Here is a 27,409-nt window from a genome sequence, read left to right on the forward strand (position 1 = left end):
AATACAAATAATTTATAGATAAGCAATACACTAGCTTATTTATAAATATTTTGTTAGGTGACAGGGGACACTGGCATGTTAATTTCGGATCTGCCCGACACCATACATGATTTTTCATCCAAAGTTTTTTAGGCAAAAAATAAAAAAATAAAAATACATTCAACATAACAGTTGAATCAAAGTAAGGATTTTTAATTCTACTTCCTCTTTTACTCCGAATTACAATTCTGCATCCTCCTCTCCACCTAAATTCATTATCAGATGCTTCCTACAGGAGGCGACATGCAGATGTTGAACAGACTTTCAGATCCACTGGCAATAATACAACAAACCAGCGATCCTTGTCCCAAAAACACATCTAGCAGAGGCAACGACTTCATTTATCAATTTTAAATTTTTTACTTTTCACAGAGGAAAATTGCTCTGAAGTGTTTAGTATAATTGCAGCAAACATATTTGCTATAAATTGGTTAAAATCGCTCTCCCACTTTTCTTAAAAGCACTGTGGTCATTATTCCATAACATTTCATAAAATGTTGTTTCAATAGCCTACATTTATAATAAGAATAAATGTAATTTATTTTATTATCATATTATTATTTTATATCAAATATTAGTCCTGTCTGAATCCTTTTGCGCAAGTGAAGGGAAGAGTTTCTCCTGACCAATCAGCGTTCAGTGTGGAGGACAACAAGAGCTTCTACCTGAGCAGGTACATGATCACCTGTGTCTCTGAAGCTCGTGTGTGTGTGTGTGAGAGAGAGAGGACTGTCCTGCACCACAGTAGGTGTCGGGAAAACACAGATAATGGAGACTAGCGATGTTTTATTAGTGTGTGTGACCTGCCTCAGTCTGTGTACAGGAGCGCGTGGCGGTAAAAAGGATATTTTCGCGCGAGTTGTGGATCTGCTGTCTCCCGGTGAAGAGTTCCTCACAGGAGACGCGCTTCTCTCGGTGATCGAGCGGCTGGAGAAGCGCGTGCACTGCTCCGGGGTGTCCTGTGGGAAGGTAAGACGGATTTGAGGAACTTTTGGGGAAATCGAGGTCCAGCAAAAAAATGGTGCTCTTTTATTATGCAATTTTTAGATAAAAGTTTTCCGAATATTAATAATAATTTAAAACGTTAAAAATAAAAAATAACAATGTTTTCCAAATAAAAAATATCCTTTTTCCAGAATTTCACTTTTAATTTTTTATTTTTTTAATAATATAAATTTTAATTAATTTTAATAGACAGTTACACCAACTAGATATCTTCTTTTTTTTGGTCGACAGAAAGAAAGAACATTGACACTGTATATGCATGACATAATGATTGATATAATCTGTGTTATAGATCTGTTTTGAACAAGAGACAAGGAAGCATCTCATGCAATATGCCAAGAACAGGTCATATTTGACCCTAAAATGAAAATAAATTTGGGTCATACTTTAGATCATCAGGGTCCAATTCTCACTATTAACTGCGACTTTTGCCTCAAACTCTAAATTCCTGCTTATTAATAGTTAGTAAGTTAGTTGTTAAGTTTAGGTATTGGGTAGATTAAGGGATGTAGAATATGATCATGCAGAATAAGGTATTAATATGTGCTTTATAAGTACTAATAAACAGCCAATATCCTAATAATATGCATACAAATAAGACACTAGTTAATAATGAGAACTGGATCCTAAACTAAAGTGTTAAGGCCTATTTAAGGATCATTAAGACAGATTGCATTGTGACATAATATTCATGACAACTAAGCATATTTTATGTAATCAGATGAGTATCTTTACATTTATTAAAGGCAAAATGAAACTGCACACACACTGTAACCGTTCACAGATTCCCCTGTGTGTCTCTGCTGTGTAGTGTGTGTCTGCTGAACATCTGCAGCAGCTGTTGAGGAACTACAGCCGTTCTCAGGAGCTTCACATGCAGGATTTCTTCAGGATAGCTCCTGCGTTCTGTCTGTTCCTGAGCGCTCCGATGGAGACCTGCCGGGCCGTACGAGAGGGACGCTGGGACACAGAGACACACCAGTTCCTCTCAGACCTCAACGACACAAGCCGGCCTCCTCACCAGGCCATCCCAGAATATCAGAAGCTGTTGGATGAGATGGAAATACACTATCAGCCCGACACACATGAGGTCAGTCACTGCAGAACAGCTTCAGGATTCAAGTGCCAATCATTCAGTGTCATATGGTCTTGATACACATCTGTTATTTGTCTGTCCACATTTGCAGTCGTGTCTCTCTCTGAATGACGTCCTGGACGAGATCGGAGATCATCCCGTGGAGCTGGACGCTGTGTTGGGAAACGTCCTCTATCACGTCCTGCGTGGAGACTGTCTCAGAGCTCGTGTTCTTCCTCAGCACCAATACTTTCTGGATTACATCTTCAGTCATGTGGGCTCTGATAACCTCACGCTTCATGGTATGACTCAATGATAATCCTGATGATGTCACACTAACCCAGAAATGTTTCATGTGGGAACATTTGGTTTTATTGAAGTAAAAAAAAGAAAAAAAAAGAGCATTGTTATTTTAGTATCATTAATATACTATTAAAGTTTTTATAAATATTTTGAATGTATTTAGTTTTGTATTTTCCACTTTCATTTTAGTTAAAGTTTTAGTAATTTTGTTGCGTTTTTATTATTTAAAAAACAAATGTCGCTATGGTTTCATTAATTTTTAAATAATTATTTTAGTATTTTTAATATACTTTATACAAAATATTCAAATATTTTTTAAATAGTTGTTATGTTTATATTTTTATTTTCATTTCACTTAAAATGTTAGTATTTTTTTAATAATTAATAAATGTCTATAGTTTTTATTCATTTTTATTTCAGTTTTAGTTATTTTAGTGCATCAAGTTAAACTAAATGAAAATGAGAAATTTTATCTTGGCAACCAACTCAAAAACAAATTAAACATTTTATTTTATTTCAAGTAAAATGTATTTTTTATGGTTTTAGTTTCAGTTGTAATAAAAACGTCTCGGTTACATATGGTAACCCTCGTTCCCTGAGGGAGGGAACGGAGACGTAGGTCATGACTGACCAATAGGAATCTCGCTAGAGAGGCCAATCTACTTCGAGTGAAACTAAAACAAGCCAATACACATTGGCGTGCAATCATTTGTATCAGCTGCGCGCCCTCGTTAGCGCGGGTATAAACGAGCAGCTGGTGCGATTGCACACTAGTTTTTTGCTGAGGAGCCAAGCCTGAGAAAGCTGGCCGCCCCGGCGGGCGGCAGCGGATGTGGCGACGGGACCTACGTCTCCGTTCCCTCCCTCAGGGAACGAGGGTTACCATATGTAACCGAGACGTTCCCTATCGGTCAGTCACTACAACGTAGGTCATGACTGACCAATAGGAATCCCTACCAAAGCGCCACAGCCGCTGCACCCCATCCAGCGCCCCCGTGCAAGCCTCTACACCTTCTTGCCTGGAAGGACGATAGGCGGAGGCTTACACAGAGTGAGTCTGACACTGTTGTTCCGTAATAACCCATACAGTGAGATATTGGATAACACTGGGAAAGCGTGCCCTTTCTGTTTAGGGAGGAACGCTGCGGAAGCCACTTCTTCAAAGAGTTATGTGGAAATGCATATGGACTAGCCGAAGGCTGTACTGCATATGAAATAAAGGGTGACTTAGCCCAAGGGAAAGACACGGGCTTCCGATAGGAGCAGCCATGGAATATACACATATGGGATCCCCGTAGGGTCACACAAATGGAACCCAGCCCAGATCCGGTTCTCAAGGATTCAGCGGATAAGGGCCTGGCGCCGGACGCTCCGCCAAGTCCGGGCCGAGGGGTTTTGGAGGACTCAACAGGTTTTACTCTGGAGCAATAAGGGTGCACAGTAGGGTGCAGCAAGCCGACAGAGCCAGACCTCTCAGTGCTTCTACCCGTCTAGGGTGAGAACACGGGAGGACACCGGCTCTACACGTAGGCTATAGTATCTAGCGAACGTGTTAGGTGTCGCCCAGCCCGCAGCTCTACAGATATCTGTTAGCGAGGAGCCACGTGCCAGCGCCCAGGAGGATGCAACGCCTCTCGTGGAGTGTGCATGCAACCTGAGCGGGCAGGGCACGCCTTGTGCTTGGTAAGCCAAGGCGATGGCATCCACTATCCAGTGGGCCATCCTCTGCTTGGAGACAGCCTTTCCCTTCTGCTGGCCTCCGTAACAGACAAAGAGCTGGTCTGAGGTCCTGACGCTTTGAGTTCTGTCCACGTACATACGCAGAGCGCGAACGGGACAGAGCAAAGCCAGGGCTGGGTCTGCCTCCTCCAAAGGCAGCGCTTGCAGGTTCACTACCTGGTCTTTGAAGGGAGTGGTAGGAACCTTGGGCACATAGCCAGGCCGGGGTCTTAGTACCACGTGGCTGTCACCCGGCCCGAACTCTAGGCACGATTCGTCGACCGAAAAAGCGTGCAGGTCTCCTACCCTCTTGACAGAGGCCAGTGCAACCAGCAGCAAAGTCTTCATGGAAAGAATCTTTAAGTCTACTGACTGCAGAGGCTCAAAGGGAACATCCTGAAGTGCTCGAAGCACCAGGGAAAGATCCCAAGAGGGTATGGAGGGGGGTCGAGGAGGATTTAATCGTCTCGCCCCCCTAAGAAACCTGACGACCAGGTCGTGCTTTCCCACTGCTTTGCCATCTATGTGGTCGTGATAAGCTGAAATAGCGGCAGCATGTACTTTGAGGGTGGAGGGAGACAGTCTACGCTCCAACCCCTGCTGCAAGAAGGAAAGCACAGACCCTATCGGACATCTTCGGGGGTCTTCTCGGCGAGAAGAACACCACTCGACGAACAGGTTCCACTTCAGGGCGTAAACACGTCTCGTGGACGGCGCCCGTGCTGAAGTGATGGTGTTAAGTACCTCAGGGGGTAAGTCACCTAAACCCTCCGCGTCCCGTCCAGGGACCAGACATGGAGTTTCCAGAGGTCTGGACGCGGGTGCCATAGGGTGCCCCGTCTCTGAGTCAGAAGGTCCTTCCTCAGAGGAATGGGCCAGGGAGGGACTGTCACAAGGAGCATGAGTTCTGGGAACCAAGTCCGGGTGGGCCAATAGGGAGCCACCAGAAGGACCTGCTCCTCGTCCTCCCTGACTTTGCACAGTGTCTGCGCAAGTAGGCTCACTGGGGGAAACGCATATTTGCGAAGGCCCCGGGGCCAGCTGTGTGCCAGTGCGTCCGTGCCGAGTGTTCCCTCGGTCAGGGAGTAAAACAGCTGGCAGTGGGAGGTCTCTGAGGAGGCAAACAGGTCTACCTGAGCCTCCCCGAACTCTCTCCAGATCAGCTGAACCGCCTGGGGGTGGAGTCGCCATTCTCCCGGGAGCACAGCTCGTGATAGCTCGTCGGCCACACGGTTGAGCAAGCCGGGGACATACATGGCTCGAAGCGACCTCAGATGCTTCTGACTCCAGAGGAGGAGATGGCGGGCGAGTTGCGACATGCGACGGGAGCGTAGACCACCTTGTCGGTTGATGTACGCAACGGTCGCAGTGTTGTCCGTACGGACCAGCACGTCCCTGCCCTGTAGCCGTCTTTTCAAGCGGGTCAGGGCGAGATGTACTGCTAGCAACTCGAGGCAGTTGATGTGCCAATGCAGTTGAGGGTCCGTCCACACCCCTGACACTGCATGCCCGTTGTACGTGGCACCCCAGCCGGTGGCAGAGGCATCTGTGAATACCACAGCATGCCTGGACACCTGTTCCAAGGGGACTCCTGCCCGCAGGAACGAGGGGTCTGACCACGGGCTGAAGGTCTGGCGGCACGCCGGTGTGATTGCCACCCGGTGAGTGCCATGATGCCACGCCCATCTCGGGACTCGGCCGTGAAGCCAGTGCTGAAGCGGTCTCATATGTAGCAGGCCGAGCGGGGTTACCGCTGATGCTGCTGCCATATGCCCCAGGAGCCTCTGAAAGAGTTTCAGTGGGACCGCTGTCCTGCCCTTGAACGTGTTCAAGCAGTTCAGCACCGACTGAGCACGCTGCTCTGTGAGGCGCGCTGTCTGGGCGACCGAATCCAACTCCATACCGAGAAAAGAGATCCTCTGCACAGGGGAGAGTTTGCTCTTTTCCCAGTTGACCTGAAGACCCAACTGGCTGAGGTGCCTGAGCACTAGGTCCCTGTGTTCGCATAGCTGATCTCGAGAGTGTGCTAGTATGAGCCAGTCGTCGAGATAGTTGAGGATGCGAACGCCCTGTTCTCTCATGGGAACAAGGGCCCCCTCCGTGACTTTCGTGAAGACACGGGGGGACAGGGACAGCCCGAAGGGTAGGACTTTGTACTGATATGCTCGACCCTCGAACGCAAAGCGCAGAAATGGCCTGTGTCGAGGAAGAATCGAGACATGAAAGTACGCGTCCTTCAGGTCGATCGCTGCAAACCAATCTTGGGGACGGATGCATTCGAAAATGCGTCTCTGCGTGAGCATTTTGAACGGTAGCTTGTGGAGGCTCCGATTCAAAACTCGCAGATCCAAGATCGGTCGTAACCCACCCCCTTTCTTGGGTACAATGAAGTAGGGACTGTAGTGCCCTGACCTCATATCGGCTGGAGGGACCGGCTCTATCGCATCCTTCGCCAGTAGGACTGCGATCTCCGCACGCAAGACATGGGCATCGGCTGCTCTCACTGTAGTGGAGTGGATGGCCCGAAACTTGGGGGGACGCCGGGCGAACTGAATCGCATAGCCGAGCCTGATGGTTCGAATGAGCCAGCGAGACGGCCTGGGGAGCGCTAACCAGGCTCGCAGAGACCGTACAAGCGGGACCAAAGGGACCGAAGGCGTACCCGGAGTGGGGCAGCGAGGTGGAACACAGGGACGCAGCTCGGGAGGCTCTCTCTGGGAGGCGGCCCGTAGCGGGGTCTGAGTGTGCTGTGCAGCACTTACCTGGTTCCACGGGGCAGGAGGTGCGGGAGGCGCTCGATGGCGTTCTCGGACCGTACGCAGCTGCCGGCTGGCGATAGAAGAGGCGGATGAGAGTGGTGAGGATTCTGACCCCCCACTACTCTCCGGGCCCTCTTCGGACCCAGAGATGATAGAAACTGCTCTTTTATTGAAAATTTGGGTACCGCTGGTTTTAAGGCCAGCGGCGGAACACAAACAAAACGGAACAAAGGATTTTCCACCCGGCCCTCTTCCGGGGGAGGGAGCGATGCAGTCATCGTCTCCTGGAGAGCAGTCCCTTCCACCTCTGGGTCGCCCGTCCTAGGGCCGCTTACCCTTGGCTTTGCCGCCCCTCTTGGCGGGGGCCTGGACGGGCGGGGCGCCCTGCCTGCGACTGGCTCCACGGTGCCGCTTGGATGGAGGCTGCTGCTGCGGCGCGGGAGCAGGGGCAGACGCAGGCGGACGCCCACGGCGACGAGCAGACCGAGGAGCCGCGGGCGGTGGGGTGGAGGCAGCAGCTGACCGCCGCGGCAGGATATGTTTAATGGCCTCAGTCTGCTTCTGTACAGCCGAGAACTGCTGGGCGAAGTTCTCGACCGTGTCGCCGAAGAGGCCGGTCTGGGACACGGGGGAGTTAAGGAACCTGATCTTGTCGGTCTCCCGCATGTCAGCCAGACACAGCCAGAGGTGGCGTTCCTGGACCACTAGTGTGGACATCGCACGACCCACTGACCGCGCAGTGACCTTCGTCGCACGAAGCGCGAGGTCAGTTGCAGCACGAAGTTCTTGGAGAACTTGTGGATCATGACCACCCTCGTGCAGGTCCTTCAGTGCCTTGGCCTGATGAACCTGCAACAACGCCATAGCGTGCATAGCAGAGGCAGCTTCCCCACAGGCCTTGTAAGCCTTGCCGGTCAGGTCCGACGAGTACTTACAGGCCCGGGAAGGAAGACACGGTTCTCCACTCCAAGTGGAGTTAGGGCACAGTTGCATAGCAACGGCCCGTTCCACTGGCGGGATACGCGCGTATCCCTTAGCTGCCCCGCCATCAAGGGTGGTGAGGGAGGAGGAGCCACCGAGACGGTTTCGGGCAGTAAAAGGTGCCGTCCACGTCCCTGTGAGCTCCTCATTAGATTGGCCTCTCTAGCGAGATTCCTATTGGTCAGTCATGACCTACGTTGTAGTGACTGACCGATAGGGAACCCTAAGTTAAATGTTGCTTTGGCTGAATTAAAAATAAATTTTAAGTTTTTTTAAAAGTTTTTTTTATTTCTGTTAACGTTTATTTTATATCAAGTGACAAAAATATGTTTTTTACGGTTTTAGTTTTCTTTTTTGTTAACTAAATAACCCTGCTCAGGAACAAATGGCACTTTTTCACTTTTTAAAACAAATATTATATCTAAAGCACATTATAGGTTCTTCAGATCAGTGTTTAGGTTTCTGTGTTCTACATTTATGTTTATGAACTTGGCAGACGCTTTTATTCAAAGCACAATTTTTTCAAGTTAATGCCGAACCCAAAACCTCGGCTATAGCAAAAACATTAATATGAGACTTAAAAATGTTCTCGTGGCTGGAGTAAAAGTATGTTTAAATACCTATTCATGTTCTTTAGAATTTCTGAAGTACTTTAATATACAATAGTTGGTTTAAGCTGGACGTTTGTGCTCTATTTTTAATGATGCTCTTGTGACTCAGATTTTGAGGAGCTTCTGAAGACGCTGAATCTGGGTGGAGGAGAAGACGATCACGAGGATGCCCACCTCGAGCCTCATCAGAAGAATCACCATAATAACAGCAGCTGGGATACAGTAAGACACAGCCGTGTTTGTGTGGGGCATCATGGGAAATCTTTGCATGCTGTAGGATGAGCAAGAAGTTATTTTGAGGCCTGTAACATGTAACATCAACATGAATAATTGATGTTTAGCTCTCTTGATTGATGTTGTGACAAAATGTCCAATCTGAGACCATGCAATCTGTCTGTAATGATAATCAATGAAATTAAGCCGTTACAAGTGCTAATTTTTCATTTTTTTTGAGTGAAATCAACATTGAAACGTCAAACAGAATGAAAACATGCATATAAAATCTATATAAATGTATATAGCCTGTCATTTGACATTCACGCAACTAATAAATCAGGGATACACACTAAAGCATGCATGCTTATCAGAATAATGAAAGTAACTGAAGCCAAAGTATATATGTAAATGATATATATGCATAAAAAAAGTGCATGTGTTGTTGTGTCTACAGACGTGTTTCAGCGCTGAAGACCTGTTGGGGATCTACCAGCTGAACTCGTCATCGCTGACCAGAGATCAGTTCACACAGCTCAGTCCTGCTCTGATCCAGCAGATCCTCAGCGGAAGCTGTTCTGAGATCAGTTTCACACACGTGAGCCCTGATTCTCTGAGCACAGCTGAGAGTGAGTGACCTCTGTGTACAGCACTGAACCGTTAGTCTGAGCTGCATAGCATAGTCAGGCTTTTGACTATCAATATGAAGTCCAGAAACATATTCTAAACAATATATAGGAACAAACCTTAGTTCTCAAGCTTCCTTCCAATGTCTGTGCCATTCAGCTGAAGGTTTCATTATTCATACAGCTGCTGTAAACACGTCATTTCAACTAACTTTAACTACAGAAATTTGCTCATTGAGATTATATTTAAATCGTTTGTCTTCCATGACAGTAGTTGAGCTGTAGGTAAATGTTATGATCGGCATTATGAATTATGTGGAAAAATTATGTAGAGCCAATTTGATGGGAGTGACAAACATCAATATAGTTGACCATATGTTTGACATTTAAATAAGGCATTTAAATGATTGCAAATATATTAACTATAAAAAATTACAGAAGTTAAATTAAGATTCATTATTTAATCAACATCTGAAAACAGAAAATGTGCATTAAAATCTAGGTTTTTATTTACATTTGAAGCTAAACAAGACAGCTGGTCAATGCAATGCTATTTGAAAATAGCCAAATATTAATATGATATTTATATTGGTGTCACTACTATCTACATATTTTTATTTGACAAAATTATTTTTATTTACGCATTAAATTGATCAAAAACAACAGTGAAGACATTTATGTTATAAAATATATCAAATTTAAATAAATCCTAAAAAATATGAAACCGCAAAACTGTTTTCAACATTGATAATAATCATAAATGTTTCTTGAGCAGAAAATCATCATATTATAAAGATTTCTGAAGGATCATGTGACTCTGAAGACTGGAGTAATGATGCTGAAAATTCAGCTTTGATCACAGGAATAAATTACATTTTACAATATATTCACATAGAAAACAGCTATTTTAAATTGTGAAAATATTTCACTGTTTTTACTGTTTCTAATAAAAAAAGCAGCCTTGGTGAGCAGAAGAGACGTCTTTCAAATACATTTTTAAAAATCTCACCGACCCCAAACTTTTGAGAGGTAGTGTAATATTTCCTGGCAACAATTTAAATGTGAAAAATGTATTAAAAAAAATACTACCAACTTGATAGTTTAGTTTGTCAGAAAGTAAAGATTTTTTATTGTACAGTTTGTAACTGTGAGTGATGGTGAATGTTTAGATGATCACTTACATTCAGTTTCTGTATCAGAAACAGGACACATCATGACCGGTTGCTTTTCTGGTTCTACAACAATATTTAGTTCTTGTTGGCATCTTATTGTTGGCATCATTCTCTTGACAAGAACAAGGACAACCAGAATCATTCCTGAATGACTTATTATTTTAGTGGCCATCTCTTCCTGGAGAAGAACAATTCCTCCCCTGTTTTCTGGTCACAAACCAGATTCCGTCTGAATGTTTACAAAAACTGAACGTGAATAACACACCTGTGAATGATCTCTTATAATCCCTCAATAAGCGCTTTGTGTCCAGGATATGGATATGCCACTCTCGCCAACATCATCATCTGTCTGATGGCCATGTTTGGGATCGTGGTGCTGCTGTTTTCCAGGTGTACGCAGGTCTTCCAGATGTGCATCCAGTTCTGCATCAGTCTGGCTGTGGGATCCCTCACAGGAGACGCTCTTCTGCACCTGCTCCCCTCGGTAGGCCGACTCACGTGTGTCTCCATATAGGATGGGCTTCGTATTGTTCTCATTGCTTTGTGCCTGTAGTTTTTAGGTCTTCATGCACATAAAGATGGACACGGTCATGAGGAGGAGAACCTCGACTATGTTTATAAACTCCTGGTGGTCATTGGCGGCATCTACGTCTTCTTCCTGATGGAAGCCGTGTTCGCCATCATCACTCGACACGGTCATCATCATGATGGAGTGAGTCTGAAGCTTTAAAGAAAAGACTCTATATAGAAAAATATATAATATATATAAAAATAGGTTCTTTCAGGCGCTTCATATATAGAATCTTTTAGGGGTTCCAATCATTTTGATGATTTTTTAGTTGAATTAATTTAAAGGTGCAATGTGTAATATTTCTGAGGATCTATTGACAGAAATGCAATATAAGATCCATAACTATGTTTTCAGTGGTGTATAAATACCTTGCATAATGAACCGTTATGTTTATATTACCCTAGAATGAGACATTTCAATCTCCATAACTACGGGCGCCCCCTTCTATGGAGGTCGACATATTGTGTCGTCATGTTTCTAGCGTAGTCGACAGCGAACACACAGCGCTACAGAGCGCGTTTCCTCACTACCTTGAAAAAGCAGTTTTCAGTGGTGTATAAAGACCTTACTTAATGAACCGTTATATTTGTATTACCTTAGAATGAGCAGTTTCTGTCTACACACACCGCAGGTTCCCTTACATTGAAATGCACCGACATGTTTCTACAGGAGCCCTAAGCGGACAAACGCGTTTCATTACTATGTTGCTCTTCGTGCAAGGAAGCAAGCTTAGTTCAGCAAATAAAACACTGACACAATGATGAACAAGTAACAATAATATTCGCAATAACATATAGTTTTACTGAATAATTAAGTAAACATATTTTCTTAATTTATCCTTGTAAAGAAACCTCATTGCTGAACTGCTACTCTCTGCTGTCCCAGACGATGACACATATTTTCCTGTCGGCCACCGTAACTTTTGTTTGTTGCAATTCGTAACCTCACCACTAGATGCTGCTAAAAACATCACACTGGTTAATGAATTAAACAGCACATAAATATACTTCATCACTAGAAAAAATTAAATGACCCATTAAACATGAAAGTATTATGCAATCATTTAAGACATTTCTCCTTATATAGAAACTTTTTGGCATAAAGGGTGCTTTAAAATTGAGTCTAGAACCCTCGGATTCAGTTAAAATGTCCCCAGTTAAAATGTCTTAAAACCCTTAAAACAAGATAAATTTAGCATGACATTCAGAAGCAACATAGTAAAAGATATAAAGACTTTTTAATGAACGCACATACCATTAAAAAGAATGAAAGAAAGAATTAAAAAAGAAAATATTAATACTTTCTATTTAACATGGGTGCATTATATTGACCAAAAGTAACAGTAAATACATTTATAATGTTACAAAAAGTTCTTTTGAACTTTTAATATCAAAGAATCATGAAAATATGCATCACAGGTTCCACACAATATAAAGCAGAAAAACTTTTTTTTAAATGAATAGAAAACACTTATGTTATATTGTAATAATATTTCACTGTTTTTACTGTATTTTTAATTAAATAAATGCAGCCTTGGTGAGCAGAAGAAACTTTCAAAAACATTAAGAAATCGGTGTGCTTTTTCACTTGTTTTCAGTTTGTTTATACCTTAAACAAGAGAAAAAACTCAGTGCAGTTAGACAACATGCACTTATATTAAAGACACTGTATGAAAAGTCTTGTTATCATATTCAGCTTGACTTCACAAGTAAATCTCTAAATTAACGGCACAGAGGAGTCGATATCATCGGAATAACTTTCACAAAGATTTTTTGATGAGCGATATGAATGCGAAATGGCATTTTAAGCTTGACTAATAAATTAAACACCATCACACACCTGCAGGTGATATGTGCGTAGGAAAAGAATACCAAATAGATAGGTCGACAAATCTGCAAACAAGGAACTAACTAAAATTTTTTTGAATAACTTGGTTGACGACTTGGAATTTACCTCTGAAGTTAATTCTTCTAGAGTACACTTCCTTGATATGTGGGTACAGAAGAACGAAGGCAGTTTAATTACAACTTTGTTTAAAAACTGAAACTGATCGTAACACATTTTTACTCGCTACCAGTTTTCATCCGACTTTCTTTTTTTTTTTTTTAAAGGACTGCCTAAGAGTCAGTTCTATAGATTGAGGAGGATTTGTTATTCTGATTCCGATTTTATTGAGAAATCTAATATTATGAAAATACATTTTTGAATAAAGGTTACCCTTTAGAATGGGTTGATGAAGCATTTAACACATCTCTTAAAAAGACGCGGTCTGAGTTGTTAAAAAAGAAGACAAAAAGGCAAGAAAGTATTCTTTTACTTGTATTATGAATCATTCACCTAAGTCTTACACGATAAAATCCATTTTTAAAAAAAAACACTGGCATTTGTTGTCTTCTGATCCGGAGTTGAGCAAATTTTTTTTAGCATCCGCCTTTGATTGTGTATAAACGCGCTAGGAATTTAAAAGATTGCTTGGTACATGCTCGTTCTCAGAGTGTTAATTTATTAAGAATAGAGCCTGGTATTTTCATGTATGCATCCTGAATAATTTTATTGTTTATCTAGGAACTTTTGTATGTAATAGTTTATCTAATATGCATTACATGGATGTGGTTAGTGTTTCTGGCACCTTGCTGCAGTCTTCGTTTCCCTAAGTGGGACAGTAAAGCGGTGTCTGAGTCTGATAAAAATGTGTCCAAGAGGCAGTAAATAAATGATAAATAAAAGAGGGCCCAAGACTGAGCCTTGGGGAACACCAGTGGTAAATTGCACTGGATAAAAACATTGACAGCCAATCAGAATCCATTGTTCTTTAAAGAGCTTGAGCATTTAAAGAGACAGACGACAAAACTGCAGCTTGCTGTAATAAACAGAATGATATTGTTTGCTGGTGTGGATGTTGTTATAGTTATCATTATGTTTATCTTTTAATTGTATTTTTTTGCTGTGTGCACTGGTGTGACTGGATAACGTTAGTAAGGTGGCCGCCACATGAACTGACGTGCCTTAAAGGGTCTCTGTTGTCTTGTTGCAGGAGTCTGACCCCCATCACTGCGATCACAGTAAAGTTCTGCAGATGTTCCAGAGCAGGAGACGCAACAACAACTCCACCTCACAGGACGAGCTGGTGAGACCGTCTTTCTGTGTGAACATGGCCCAAATAAACAAGTTATCATGTTACAAATCACTACACAGACACTACAGACAATACTAGTTTTCCCTGAGGAGGTCGGGTGTAATCATATTTCATATTTCCCCAGGGGTGCGTACTTAGCCCATTCCTTTTTATTCTTTATACAAATGACTGTCAGAGTTCATTTACAACAACTCATTATTTTAAATATGCAGATGATACAGCCATCCTTGCTCTGCTTAATGAGGACAATGACTCTCTCTTGGACTATCAACGTTCTATAGCACATTTTAGAACGTGGTGTGAGGATAACTCTCTGCACCTCAATATTTTAAAGACTAAGGAATTGGTCTTTAGCACCTCAAAAGCACAGATCCATTCTTCTAGCATTTTCATTGATGGAGAGATAGTTGAAAGAGTAGATCATTTCAAATATCTTGGCATTATTTTGGACCGAAATCTCAATTTTAATCAGCACACTCTAGGAGTTTACAAACGCTGTCAACAAAGACTGACAGCTATTCGTAAACTTAGGCATTTGTCTGTTCAGCCACGACTTCTTCTGATTCTGTATCACAGTATTATTGAGCCAGTCCTTACGTATGGGGCCATTTGTTTTTTTTTATATGCTTAAAGTTACTAATAAGAACAAATTTTTAAAGATAACTAAATTAGCAAGTAAAATTATTGGTATCCCTACCCCTAATCTATCGGAGAGCGTTTCGACACTAACGTTGCGCAAGGCACAAAAAATCTTAAATGACCCAGAACACCCTCTGTATAAATATTTTATTCTCCTGCCTTCTGGCCGTAGGTATAGGTTACCGATGTGTAGGAAAGCCAAGTTCAGTAAGAGTTTTATTCCTGTATCCATACGAGCCCTAAATACATAGGGAATCAGTGATACGTCAGGTATGCTCTCTTTTTGTTTTTGTTTTGTTTTGTAGATGTTATATGTTATGTTTTTCAGTATGTTATGTGTGTTCTGTATCATACGCATTGATGGTGGAAACAAATTTCCTCTCGAGGACAAATAAAATAAAATCAATCAATCAATCATATTTCACAAACCCAGACAGTAATTGTAAAAAAACAGGAAGTCATTTTAGGATTTACAGATTTTATCTTCATCTGAATCAGGAATGTTTGTGTTCATTGGTGGGGTTTTTGATTTTGATTAATGAATGGATATTTAACTATTTAGTCTTTAGTCAGATTTAGACAGGAAAATTTGGGCATCAAAGTTTTTTTGTTTTTTTTACCATACAATATCTCTAAACAATTACAGCAATTTTTTCTGCTCACTCAGAAGACAAAATCCTGTCTTGACATTCAGTGACATCTGTGATTTGGGTGTATAATTTTTTTTCCATAACATGTCTGCTTTATTTTGACCATAAAATACAGTTAATCAGTGCAGAAACATCACAGTCTTCCTCTGTAATCATCAGTTAATACTGTCAGTTCTCATTGATTTCAGGTGAACGAGCAAAACAACGAGAAGTCCTTCCTGGAGCCGTTCAGCAGCACACGAGGTCAGTTCATGCCTAATACTAACATAATAATCAGCGCTCTGTTAAACACATCTTGGCTGTAAATAATAACACCCCAATTAGAGTTAATCACATGTTTGTGCATTAAGGAAGTAAAATGAACTGTTATTAAAGTGACCTTTACCAGGAGCATCCTATGAGGTCACTTGTAAAAAAGTTTTTGCATTTCTACACCTCATTTTAAAAGCTTAGACTCAGTAAGATTTTTTCTCTTCTGCTCACCAAGGCTGCATTTATTTGATCAAAAATACAGTTAAAACAGTAAAATTGTGAAATAGTAAAATTTAAAAGTACCTTTTTTTCTATTTGAATATATTTTAAAATGTAATTTATTCCTGTGATTCATTAAATTGATCAAAAGTGACTAAAGACATTTATAATGTTACAAAAGATTATATTTCAAATAAATGCGGTTCCCTTTCGTTGTCACTCCGAGTTACGTCGGATGACGACGAATGGGGTTTTGCTTAGAACACCTATCGACTTCGAGTATTACAAAACGAGCCAATGGCAAGGAAATGCCATGGGTCTGCGGAATTTGCATGGCGTAACTCCGCCCCACCTCGTGGGTATAAAAGGAGGACGCCGGCAACAGGCAGATATGTTTTCGCTTCGGAGCCAAGAGCATTTCTTCACTCCACAGTCAAGAGCATTTCTTCACTCCACAGTCATCTCTGACTTCGCTCTACGAGACGAGCTTCTCTCTCCGGTGTTGGTGTGACGGCGATCTGCAGCGAGCTCACAGTGCCTGCTGATCTGTGCAGTAATCTGCCAGTGTGTGTGTGTCTCCCTGTGCGCTTCAACATCGCGGAGTTTTTTCTCTCCTCTCATAAAAGAGCTCGCACGCGGCACGTCTTTTTAAAGACGGCTCGCCCGTGCATTTCTGGTTGCAGCGGACTGGTATCGGACTCTGATGGGCACGAGCGCTGTCTAGTGTGTTTGATCATGCTTGAACAGCGCTCGTGGGTGACTCATGTTCTCGCAAGGGAACGTGATCATCGCGTCATAAATAGGTCGAGACTCGGTGAACTCGCAAGAGTGAGAGTCCCCTCATCCACCCCCCGATCTTCGGCGGGTGGCCAGGGTGACCTGAGGGTTACGGTCTGGAACAAGGCGCCGACTATGTTTCCGTGACCCCAGCCCCCCTCTTCAATGACGGTGCCCGCTAGTGAACTGCTGATTCCCGCGAGTCTACCCTCTGGTGGCCCGCGTGTTTCAGTTGAAGCTACAGAGGAAGATGCCATGTCTGTTGCAGCATCACTAGGTGGGCTTGAGTCTTCTGGAAGTGAGGGCTCGTCACAGCTGCCACCTTCCGGTGTGCATACGGCTGTGCCTGAGTCTGATCCGGAGATGACGGCCATGCTTTCCTGGGACGATTGGTTTTGGGTAAGGCCGCCGACCCTCGTCCGTGGCAAACCCCAATACCTCTCTTCCCGGACGTGCATGATGAGATCTCGAAGTCCTAGAAGACCCCCTTGTCTTCTCAGGACCGCTCGCTGATCTCATCCGCCTTTCCTCCCCTCGATGGGGCCGCTGCCCTTGGGTACACTGGGGTTCCCCCGGCTGAACGCTCTGTTGCGATGCTATGTGTCCTCAGAGTGCTTCTTCTCGGCGCAATCCTAAGCACCCGCCCGTGGCCTGTAGTTTTTCGTCTACGCTTGTGGCGAGATCCTATAGCGCCACGGGACTGGCAGCCGCCTCACTGCATGCCATGGTCATTCTGCTGGTCCACCTGACCCAGATGCTCATGGACCTGCACGAGGGCGGGACTGACCCAGGGCTCTTCACTGAGCTGCGCGCCGCCACTGACCTTGCTCTCTGAGCGACGAAAGTGGCCGTACGCTCCCTGGGTCAGGTGATGCTCACCAGTCTGTGGCTGAACCTGTCTGATGTGCTGGATGTCGCGCGGACCCGTCTGTCCGACATTCCCATATCCCAGGTCGGCCTCTTCGGCGGTGCGGTTGAGGGCTTGCCCAACAGCTCTCAGCCGCCCATGAGCAGAGTGAGGTTGATTCTGTCCCGACGGCCCCGCCGTCCGCTCAGATCCCTCGTCTGCCCAACGCCGAAGGCGCCCTCCCGCGGCTCCCACCCCGCCCGTTCACGGGCCGGCTCTGGGGGCCGCGGGCGGACGCCACAGCCCTCTCCAGCCCCGCCCCCCGCTACACGCCGGGTTAAGCGGCGCTCGTGAGACGGGCACCTCGGCGATGGAGCAGACTGAGGTTGATTCTGTCCCGACGGCCCCGCCGTCCGCTCAGATCCCTCGGTCTGCCCACTGCCGAGGGCGCCCCCCCGCGGCTCCCACCCCGCCCGTTCACCCGGGTCGGCTCTGGAGGCCGCGGCCGGACGCCACAGTCCTCTCCAGCCCCGCACCCCGCTACACGCCGGGTTAAGCGGCGCTCTTGAGTTGGGCTCCTCAGAGATGGGACTCAGTTCTTTCCAGGAGTTGGTAGCAGGACCACTCCTTTCCCCGGGGAGGGCCGGGGAAGAATCCTTATTCTCCAAAGAGCTGATTCTCCCGTCTCTGAGCACAGAGTTCTCGGACGTCACAGAGCGCCGCCCACAAGCCGTGCTCTCCTCGTCCCCCTCTGTCCCAGAGGTGGTTGACATGGCGTGCCGTCCACGGACCGCTTCGCCCCTGTCCCCCTCTGTCGCCAGACCCCTGGCAGAGCAGGCCCCCGCGGGACGACCAGCCTGGTCCTCCCCTGGCCCCTCTGCCAGGGCGCGGTTGCTAACTGTGCCCCCACATCGGGCCGCTATGCCGTCCACGTCTGGGCCAGTTACTCCGCTTCGCTGCCCCTCCGGGGGGACGCCTGTGGTCGCATGATCCCGCTGGTTCAGTTCCTGGGAGCCTGGTTAGAGCTTCCCCGTCTGGCCCGCTGGGTCGCGCGGACCATCAGGCTCGGCTATGCGATTCAGTTCGCACGGTCTCCTCCCCACTTGGGGAGTCCACTCTACTTTTGTCGGTGGCTATGCCCCCATCAGGAGAGCAGAGATTGCCACCCTGCTGGCGAAGGGCGCAATCAAGACTGTCCCTCCAGCCGAGATGAGGTCCAGCCGGCTTCTCAGCCCCTACTTCATTGTCCCCAATAAAACCGGTGGGTTACGGCCAATCCTGGACTTGCGCGTGCTGAACCGCTCCCTTCACAGGATGCCGTTCAAGATGCTCAAACGCGTTTTCGAATGCATACGGCCCAGGATTGGTTTGCAGCGATCGACCTGAAGGACGCCTACTTCATGTCTCTATTCTCCTTGACACAGACCATTCCTTCGGTTTTCTTTCAGGGGCAGGCATCCAGTACGCGGTTTTCCCTTTCGGGCTAGCCCTGTCTCCCCGCATCTTCACGAAGGTCGTCGAGGCTGCCCTTGTTCCCCTTCGGGAACACGGGGTTCGCATCCTGAGTTATATCGACGACTGGCTGATCATAGCTCACTCTCGAGTTCAGGTTGCGAACACAGGGACCTAGTGCTTCGGCACCTAGCTCGTCTGGGCCTTCGGGTCAACTGGGAGAAGAGCAAACTTTGCCCCGTGCAGAGGATCTCTTTTCTCGGTATGGATATCGACTCGGTCGCCATGTCCGCGCAGCTTACGAGCTAGCGCGCGCGCAGTCACTACTGACTTGCCTGAGACAGTTCGAGGGCAAGAGTGCGGTTCCACTGAAACTTTTTCAGAGGCTCCTGGGCATATGGCTTCTGCAGCCGCTGCAACGCCGCTCGGATTGCTTCATATGAGACCGCTTCAGCTTTGGCTTCGCGACCGAGTCCCGAGGTGGGCATGGCAACACGGCACCCTCCGAGTAACAGTTACTCCGACCTGCCGTCAGACCTTCACCCCGTGGTCGAACCTCAGTTTTCTACGGGCCGGAATGCCCCTGGAACGAGCTTCGCGGCATGTTGTTGTATCGACAGATGCCTCCTCCACGGGCTGGGGTGCCATGTGCAATGGACGTGCTGCCGCGGGCTCCTGGACAGGACCCCGCCGCCTCTGGCACATCAATTGCCTCGAGTTGCTGGCCGTACGTCTTGCTCTGCGCCGCTTCCGGGCCGTGCTCAAGAACCAACACGTACTAGTCCGTTCAGACAATACCGCCACTGTAGCGTACATCAACCATCAAGGTGGTCTACGCTCCCGCCGTATGTCGCAACTCGCCCGCCACCTCCTCATATGCAGTCAGAAGCATCTGAGGTCGCTTCATGCCATTTACATCCCCGGAGCCCTGAACTGTGCAGCGCACGGCTTCAGCCCCTCCCGGGAGATTGGCGACTCCATCCCCAGTCGGTTCAGCTGATTTGGGACCAGTTCGGGGACGCACAGATAGATCTGTTTGCCTCTCACGACTCGACCCATTGCGCCCTGTATTATTCCCTGACCGAGGGCACGCTCGGCACGGATGCACTGGCGCACAGCTGGCCGCGGGGCCGCAAATATGCGTTTCCCCCAGTGAGCCTTCTTGCGCAGACCCTGCGCAAGGTCAGGGAGGACGAGGAGCAGGTCATTCTGGTCGCGCCATACTGGCCCGCCCGGACCTGGTTCTCCGAACAAGTACTCCTCGCGACAGCACCTCCCTGGCCGATTCCCCTGAGGAAGGACCTCCTTTCTCAGGGACGGGGCACCCTATGGCACCCTCGTCCCGATCTTTGGAACCTCCACGTGTGGCTCCTGGACGGGACGAAGCAGGTTGAGTACCCTTCCACCTACGGTGGCGGCTACCATCACTTCCGCTAGAGCGTCGTCCACGAGACATGTCTACGCGTTGAAGTGGAACCTCTTCGTCAACTGGTGCTCTTCTCTTCAAGAAGACCCCCGGGGATGTTCGATTAGTGTCGTGCTTTCCTTCCTTCAAGATAGGCTAGAGCGAAGGCTGTCTCCCTCCACCCTGAAAGTCTATGTTGCCGCTATTGCCGCACACCATGACCCAGTCGAAGGTAAGTCTGTTGGAAGGCACGACCTGATCATAAGGTTCCTGAGAGGAGCGAGGAGACTGAATCCTCCTCGCCCTCCTCTCGTTCCCTCTTGGGACCTCTCAGTGGTTCTAACTGGCCTGCGGAGTGCTCCCTTTGAGCCTTTGCAATCAGTGGAGCTTAAGTTCCTGTCTATGAAGACAGCGCTCCTGGTTGCATTGGCCTCCATCAAGAGGGTGGGGGACTTGCATGCATTCTCCGTTGACGAAGCGTGCCTGGAATTTGGGCCGGCTTACTCTCACGTGATCCTGAGACCCCGGCCTGGATATGTGCCCAAGGTTCCTACCACTCCCTTCCGGGACCAGGTGGTGAACCTGCAAGCGCTGCCCCCGGAGGAGGCAGACCCAGCCTTGGCACTGCTCTGTCCAGTACGCGCCCTCCGCGCCTATGTAGACAGGACGCAGTGTTTCAGGACCTCAGACCAGCTCTTTGTCTGTTATGGTGGGAAGCTGAAGGGAAAAGCTCTCTCCAAGCAAAGGTTGTCTCACTGGATAGTGGACGCCATTGCCTTGGCATACCAGCAGCAAGGTCGACCGTGCCCCCTTGGTGTGACTGCCCACTCCACCCGGAGTGTGGCATCCTCTTGGGCTCTAGCGCATGGCGCCTCGCTAACAGACATCTGCAGAGCTGCAGGCTGGGCGACACCTAACACATTCGCCAGATTCTACAATCTCCGAGTGGAGCCAGTGTCCTCTCATGTACTCGCTTCAATCAGCTAGTACTGGACCCGCTCAGGTGTCTTCGCTTGCTCGCCATTCCACTCCACGGACTGGATACGTGCGATATTCTCCTCAGGTGAGCTTCCCCGAAAAGCCCTGAGTTCCTCCAGCACTCCTGACGTTGGCGCCAGTGTCTATTGCCTGTGCGTCGGCTAGGTGTCTCCCGTGTGCATGGTCCCTCCCCTGAGCGACCCCCACATGTGTATTTCCACTGTAAGCCTCCCGAGCATGTGTCTTTCCCTTGGCAAGCCACCTTGCCACCCCTGGGGTTGAAATATTCCACCTGCGGCTGGACACCCCAGTGTTCTCCATGTCTCCTTCGGGTCACATGTGTATTCTCTAAGTCCCCCCCTCTGGGTTGGCAGTAATTGCATATTTTCCCTGAACTTGGGATATGCTCCCCAGTGTACCTTGGTATTCCTGTGCTAAATAGGAGTCCTTCGTCCGTGCCAGTCTCACGACAGGGATCTCAGATTTACGCAGGGCACTGGAAGACAGCTGAGAAGGTGGCGTGATTAGACTGGTAACCCCATTCGTCGTCATCCGACGTAACTCGGAGTGACAACGAAAGGGAACGTCTCGGTTACGTATGTAGGGAACGGAGACGTTACATCTGCCTGCCACTTTCCGCTGTACCGCGGGGATCGCCTGAGCTCAGCCTTGGCTCCTCAGCGAAGAAACATATCTGCCTGTTGCCGGCGTCCTCCTTTTATACCAACGAGGTGGGGCGGAGTTACGCCATGCAAATTCCGCAGACCCATGGCATTTCCTTGCCATTGGCTCGTTTTGTAATACTCGAAGTCGATAGGTGTTCTAAGCGAAACCCCATTCGTCGTCTCCGTTCCCTACTCAGGGAACGAGGGTTACATACGTAACCGAGACGTTCTCTTTTGAACTTTCTATTCATCAAAGAATCCTGAAAAAAGATGTACTACTGTTTTCAACATTGATAATAATCATAAATGTTTCTATTAGAATGATTTCTGAAGGATCATGTGACACTGAAGACTGGAGTAATGATGCTGAAAATTCAGCTTTGGTCACAGGAATAAATTACATCTTACAATATATTCACATAGAAAACAATTATTTTTAAACTGTAATAATGTTTCACATTGCTTCTTTTTTACTGTATTTTTTATCAAATAAATGCAGCTTTGATGAACAGAAGAAACATCATAAAACCGTAGTGATTTGTCCAGTAGTGAGCATTGTTTCTCACGTCCCTCAGAGAAGCGTCTGCTGCCGTTTATGATCACCATTGGTGACGGCATCCATAACTTCACGGACGGTTTGGCCATGGGCGCTGCGTTCTCCGTGTCGTGGCGCTCGGGACTGGCGACGTCACTGGCCGTCCTGTGCCACGAGCTTCCACACGAGTTAGGTGAGTAACTCTCAGGAGTTTCATATGAGAAGATAAACTAATCTAGCTACTGAAAATGCATTGAAAACAACTACAAAAAGTAAGCTTGCCAAGACAGACTTTGAATGTTGTGTGAATGTTGTTTGAAGGTTACAGAAACATGAAGTTTGAATACTAAGGCTTTCTATGTAGGCTACTCTTGAAATAACTCTAGTAGGCTACACAATGTACAGTAACATTACTGTAAAACGCAGTCAAACTGGTTTTTCTGTTTTCCTGTGCACATGCTTCCTTTCAGGAACATAAAATGATTCATGTTCATGTCATGTTCATAGTCTTTATGCAACAAAAAATCATTTCAACCTGGTTTAATGTTCAATTCAAGATTTTGTGTGAATCTCTCGTCATGAAAAGGTCTGTCACATCAAAATCATAAGATAACAAAAGTATTATATTTTGCATAAAGTAAATGAAGCCTGCCTTTATTTAGAATTGCGTTTAAATAGTGAATTTTTATTTTATATTTTATTTATATTTAATATGTATTACAAATTAATGTGTGTGTATATATATATATACACACACACATTTTTAGATTAATTTATTTGTTTCAATATTTAAATATTCCTCTATATTATATTATATTTTTAACTATTTACATTTTTTAACATTTTCAGTAAAAAAAAAAAAAAAAAAATATATATATATATATAATTTTTATGATGCAGAATATAATAGTATACTGAGGTTTGTGTGTTTGATCTCTGCAGGAGACTTCGCGATCCTGCTTCACTGCGGTCTGTCTGTGAAACGCGCTCTTCTACTGAACGTGTGCAGCGCTCTCACCTCCTTCATCGGTCTGTACATCGCTCTGTCCGTCTCCACACACACACTCGCTCAGGAGTGGATCTCTGCCGTTACCGCTGGACTCTTCCTGTACATCGCCCTCGCAGACATGGTGCGTTCGCTGCTTTCAGGACGCAATAACTGAGCAAAAATTAACAAAATAGCCAAATTACGTGCTATATGGGCTTATACTAAAAGCAACAAAATCAGATTCAATTCTGAAGTCAATGTTTTTTGAGAGGAAAAAAATCAATACATTGTTGTTTCCTCCATTTCTCAAGTAAAACAAACAGCTAAAATATGTGTCATCATAATCCATCATAAAAACCAAGCTGAATTTGTGTTTCTTCTCGTCTAGCTTCCCTCCATGCTTCATGTGGACAGTAAATGGCCGTGGCTGGTTTTTCTCCTGCAGAATCTGGGTCTGCTGACCGGATGGGGGATCTTATTACTCCTGTCTTTATATGAAGATCAGATTGGAATCTAAAATATGATGCCGCTTTGTACTAGTGTATTATCATATTCCCTTCCTCGAGAATGTTTGTGTGATTGTCACTTAAAAAAGGTGGAAATTTGTGCAATTTATAGAGCTGCCATGTTTTATTATGGGATATTTTTAATAATATTATTGTATTTTTAGAACATAACTTACAATTTCTTCAGAAAATGTAAGTCTAATAACAATTTGACATTTGAAACTGATAAATCAGCTGTGTGAATCACTTTAAATCAGGTTCATCAGCACTTTAGATACAACATTTGGCTCCTGAGCTTCAGTTTAAATATTTACAAGTTAATTATAATTTGTATGTGTTGTTTCTATGAAGATGGAACTGGATTGAAAATATTGCACTTGATATATGGAAGTGATTTCACATCATGAAATTCTGGTAATATATGAAGTATGAATATTGTATTCATAAAGATCCTGTGCCAGTCTGAGAATATTCGCTCATAGTCTCTGTTTCATAAATGTAATATAAAGCCTGTCTTCAGCATTATGGTGTCATGTGCTGTGTGTCTGTCAGTGTGTTATTAGTCATGTTAGAGACTGCTGTGGTGAAGCCACTTCAAGCCAGTGATTTTATCCTAGTGTCAAAGCTGAAATTCTGAGGTTTCGTTGAGACCTGCGTGACTCAGAAGTGTTCATTAGACAATGATCCTTGTAGAAATGAAGGAAAATGACAGGTGTCTCTGATATATAACATACACACACCCAATTTAAATACAGTGCAATGACTGCAAACCTTGGAAAAACATTCAAAATGAATGCCACTTAAAAAATGAGACATTACTCATAGAAATGCTCTCTGTACCAGGGTCAGAAATAAACGAGGGTGTGAGACAAAAATACTCTAACATTGACTTTATAATAAAAGAAAAGAAATGAACTTAGATCAGTGTTTGACTCTTTGAAGTGATTTCAGTGCATTATTTTCCTAGTCATATAAAAACTCGGTACTGATCCATTTCTTTGAGTAAATAACAGAATTAAATGTTTCTATGAATTATTATAAAGTATGTTCAGAAACAGGCGAGTCTGAATCATTAGAGTAACTTGAGCTGAACGAGTAACACGTGTGCAACACACGTAACTGACACAGACACACACAACACTTTATTTCTTCATTCTCACATTTCCAGGAAGAATATTATGTTCTCCGCATAAAGTCAAGAACCTTTTGTGGAATGGAAAGGTTCCATGGATGTTAAAGGTTCTTCATGTAACCATTGATGCCAGTATACATAAAGTGTTAATTTGTTTCCTAAATGATTTACTGCTGCGAAAAAAAACTGATAATCATCAAAAAAAATTATTAAATAAATAAAAGATTCCAGCACATTATTTTTACGAATCTTAAGTCTGTTTATATTCATATGTAATGAGTGTAATTAAAGGCTAACTGTAGGAGAGAACACACAAAACATACGGCGGTAGATGTGTCTGTGATGAATTTAGATTATACAAGAGATTATAAATATTAATACCTGATACCTGAATGTTGAGTATAAATGTGTCAATTGACTAGAATGAATCTTTCAATAGCGCACAATAGCACTTCCTACAGGACAGACTGAGCAAACACAACTGATGTTATTACAGATCTCAGAAAACAGTCTTTATTGTGTAAAAAGTCATCAAACACAACATGTGAACATTTAGAAAATAATGAAAAACAGCTCAAATAAATAATTTCAGATTGTAGTTTGGGTGTGACAGATGATCATGTGATCAGGGCGTCTTGTTACCTCGTTCTAATGATCTCCTGAGTGGCTAAACGAATGATCTCATTGAAATCAAACTGAATGTATTTCCTCCAGTATCTGCGGTCGCGTCCATACACCTGCGCTGGATAACACGGACTTCCTGCAGGAGGAAACAAGCACACGCTGAATTACTCTCAAATAAAACCATGTGCGATATTGACAAGAAATCTTCTGGGATATATCTGGATGTAAAAAGTCTACACACACCTGTATGTTTTTGTGATGTAAAAAATGAAACAAAAATCATATCAGAACTTTTGCACCTTTAAATGTAAAAATTACAACCTATGTATGCAATGCCACTGAAAAACAAAGTGACATATTTCAGAGAAAAAAAAGACTTTCACTGCAGAAGTGGCACAGATGCTGCATTTATATTAGTTTACACTTCATCTTTTAATGATTAATCATGCAGCTCTAGTTGTTAACGATTAGTTTTCTACATACTCCATAATATTAGCTTCCACATCTTAAAACAACAATTACGATATTATCATTGACGATACACATCACACACCCCTAGTTGAGAAAAATATCGGAAGAAAAACACACCAATGCCGTGGAATATCCTGGCCACGGCTCGACCGGAGAACTTCTCATCGCTGCGACTGCACAGGAAACCTCTGATGTCAGCACAGATCTGGCCTTCCCAGTCCCTCATCTGACGACAGAACACAACCAACAGCAGATTAACACTAGCATTCAGAGATATAACACATCATAAACATCTGCTCAAGATCAAACTGTAAAAGATCACACCTTGCATTTGTTGAGCTCTTCCTCCTCGTCCTCTTCCTCCTTATAGTGTTTGCTCAGATCCAGGTTTCTCCTCTTGTCAAAGTAATCGCGCAGCAGCTCTTTGAGATCGTCACTCCTGCTCTCCTCCAGATCATCCATACACAGACTGCAGTTACGGTACGCAACGCTGCACACACACACATACACACAACACAAAGGCAGAGATATTAAAGATGATGCCATTCTCTTAAGTCAAATGTCAGTGCATGTAAAAGACCAATCACATTTCAGTATGCAAATCTTGCAATGACTTTTTGAATGCTAAATACTCTATCAGTGAAAGTCAACAAGATTTTCAAAATGTACCACTGTTCAAAAGTTTGGGTTCTGCTTTTCTTATAAACTGTGGCACTTTAAAACTGCTATAAGTGATCACTTTTTCATTTATGCATTTATTAGATGCTTTTATCCGAAGCGACTTCCGATAAAGAAGCGTAAGTGATGAGATCAGCGACGTGGAGTGTGTGTGACGGGCCTGACCTGCGGAAGGCTTTGAAGCAGGTTTTGAGCTGGTACAGCTGAGTCCTCTCCTGCGCCATCACTCTCCCGTGCAGAAGCGCTCCGACCGCGTCCAGCTCATCCGGCGTCAGGTCTCCGTACGAGCGGAAGTAGAAGGACAGCGCTGAGAACTCCACGTGAACACCGCTCCTGCCTGTGCCTCCGTACGAACCTGAGGAGATCACAGAACACAACACG

The 27,409-nt window shown here is 45.1% G+C and overlaps 2 protein-coding genes across 4 annotated transcripts in view; one reads left to right on the forward strand and one right to left on the reverse strand.

The window, feature by feature from the left end:
- Nucleotides 1-683: 683 nt before the first annotated feature.
- LOC143701534 (zinc transporter ZIP4-like) lies at nt 684-25,042 on the forward strand. The gene is made up of 12 exons (XM_077194890.1): nt 684-1,008; nt 1,856-2,134; nt 2,232-2,421; nt 8,602-8,714; nt 9,163-9,334; nt 10,815-10,987; nt 11,057-11,215; nt 14,109-14,201; nt 15,688-15,742; nt 22,670-22,822; nt 23,572-23,759; nt 24,006-25,042. The coding sequence occupies exons 1-12, from the start codon at nt 808-810 to the stop codon at nt 24,132-24,134; spliced, it is 1,905 nt and encodes a 634-aa protein (XP_077051005.1). The 5' UTR covers nt 684-807; the 3' UTR covers nt 24,135-25,042.
- Nucleotides 23,648-27,409, reverse strand: part of recql4 (RecQ helicase-like 4) — a 28,975-nt gene continuing 25,213 nt past the window's right edge. For 2 of the 3 annotated variants that reach the window (XM_077194879.1, XM_077194878.1), the window contains 4 exons: nt 27,194-27,383; nt 26,675-26,840; nt 26,468-26,576; nt 25,743-26,015 (listed from right to left, as the gene is read on the reverse strand). In XM_077194879.1, the coding sequence (XP_077050994.1) occupies nt 25,894-26,015; nt 26,468-26,576; nt 26,675-26,840; nt 27,194-27,383 (587 nt within the window). In that variant the 3' untranslated portion in view covers nt 25,743-25,893. Of the gene's footprint in view, nt 23,789-25,742; nt 26,016-26,467; nt 26,577-26,674; nt 26,841-27,193; nt 27,384-27,409 lie in introns of those variants that run through there. The other variant, XM_077194876.1, reaches the window with a different exon arrangement.

This window comes from Siphateles boraxobius, unplaced genomic scaffold (assembly GCF_051911475.1).
Source record: "Siphateles boraxobius isolate OS27281-9 unplaced genomic scaffold, OSU_SipBor_1 33, whole genome shotgun sequence".
Classification (NCBI taxonomy): Eukaryota; Metazoa; Chordata; class Actinopteri; order Cypriniformes; family Leuciscidae; genus Siphateles; species Siphateles boraxobius.

Excerpts from the sequence above, each read along its gene's own strand:
- LOC143701534 (XM_077194890.1), top strand. The coding sequence starts at position 808 with ATGGAGACTAGCGATGTTTTATTAGTGTGTGTGACCTGCCTCAGTCTG. Across the intron at positions 2,135-2,231 it reads ATCAGCCCGACACACATGAG|TCGTGTCTCTCTCTGAATGA; the intron begins GTCAGTCACTGC and ends CCACATTTGCAG. Across the intron at positions 15,743-22,669 it reads GCCGTTCAGCAGCACACGAG|AGAAGCGTCTGCTGCCGTTT; the intron begins GTCAGTTCATGC and ends CACGTCCCTCAG.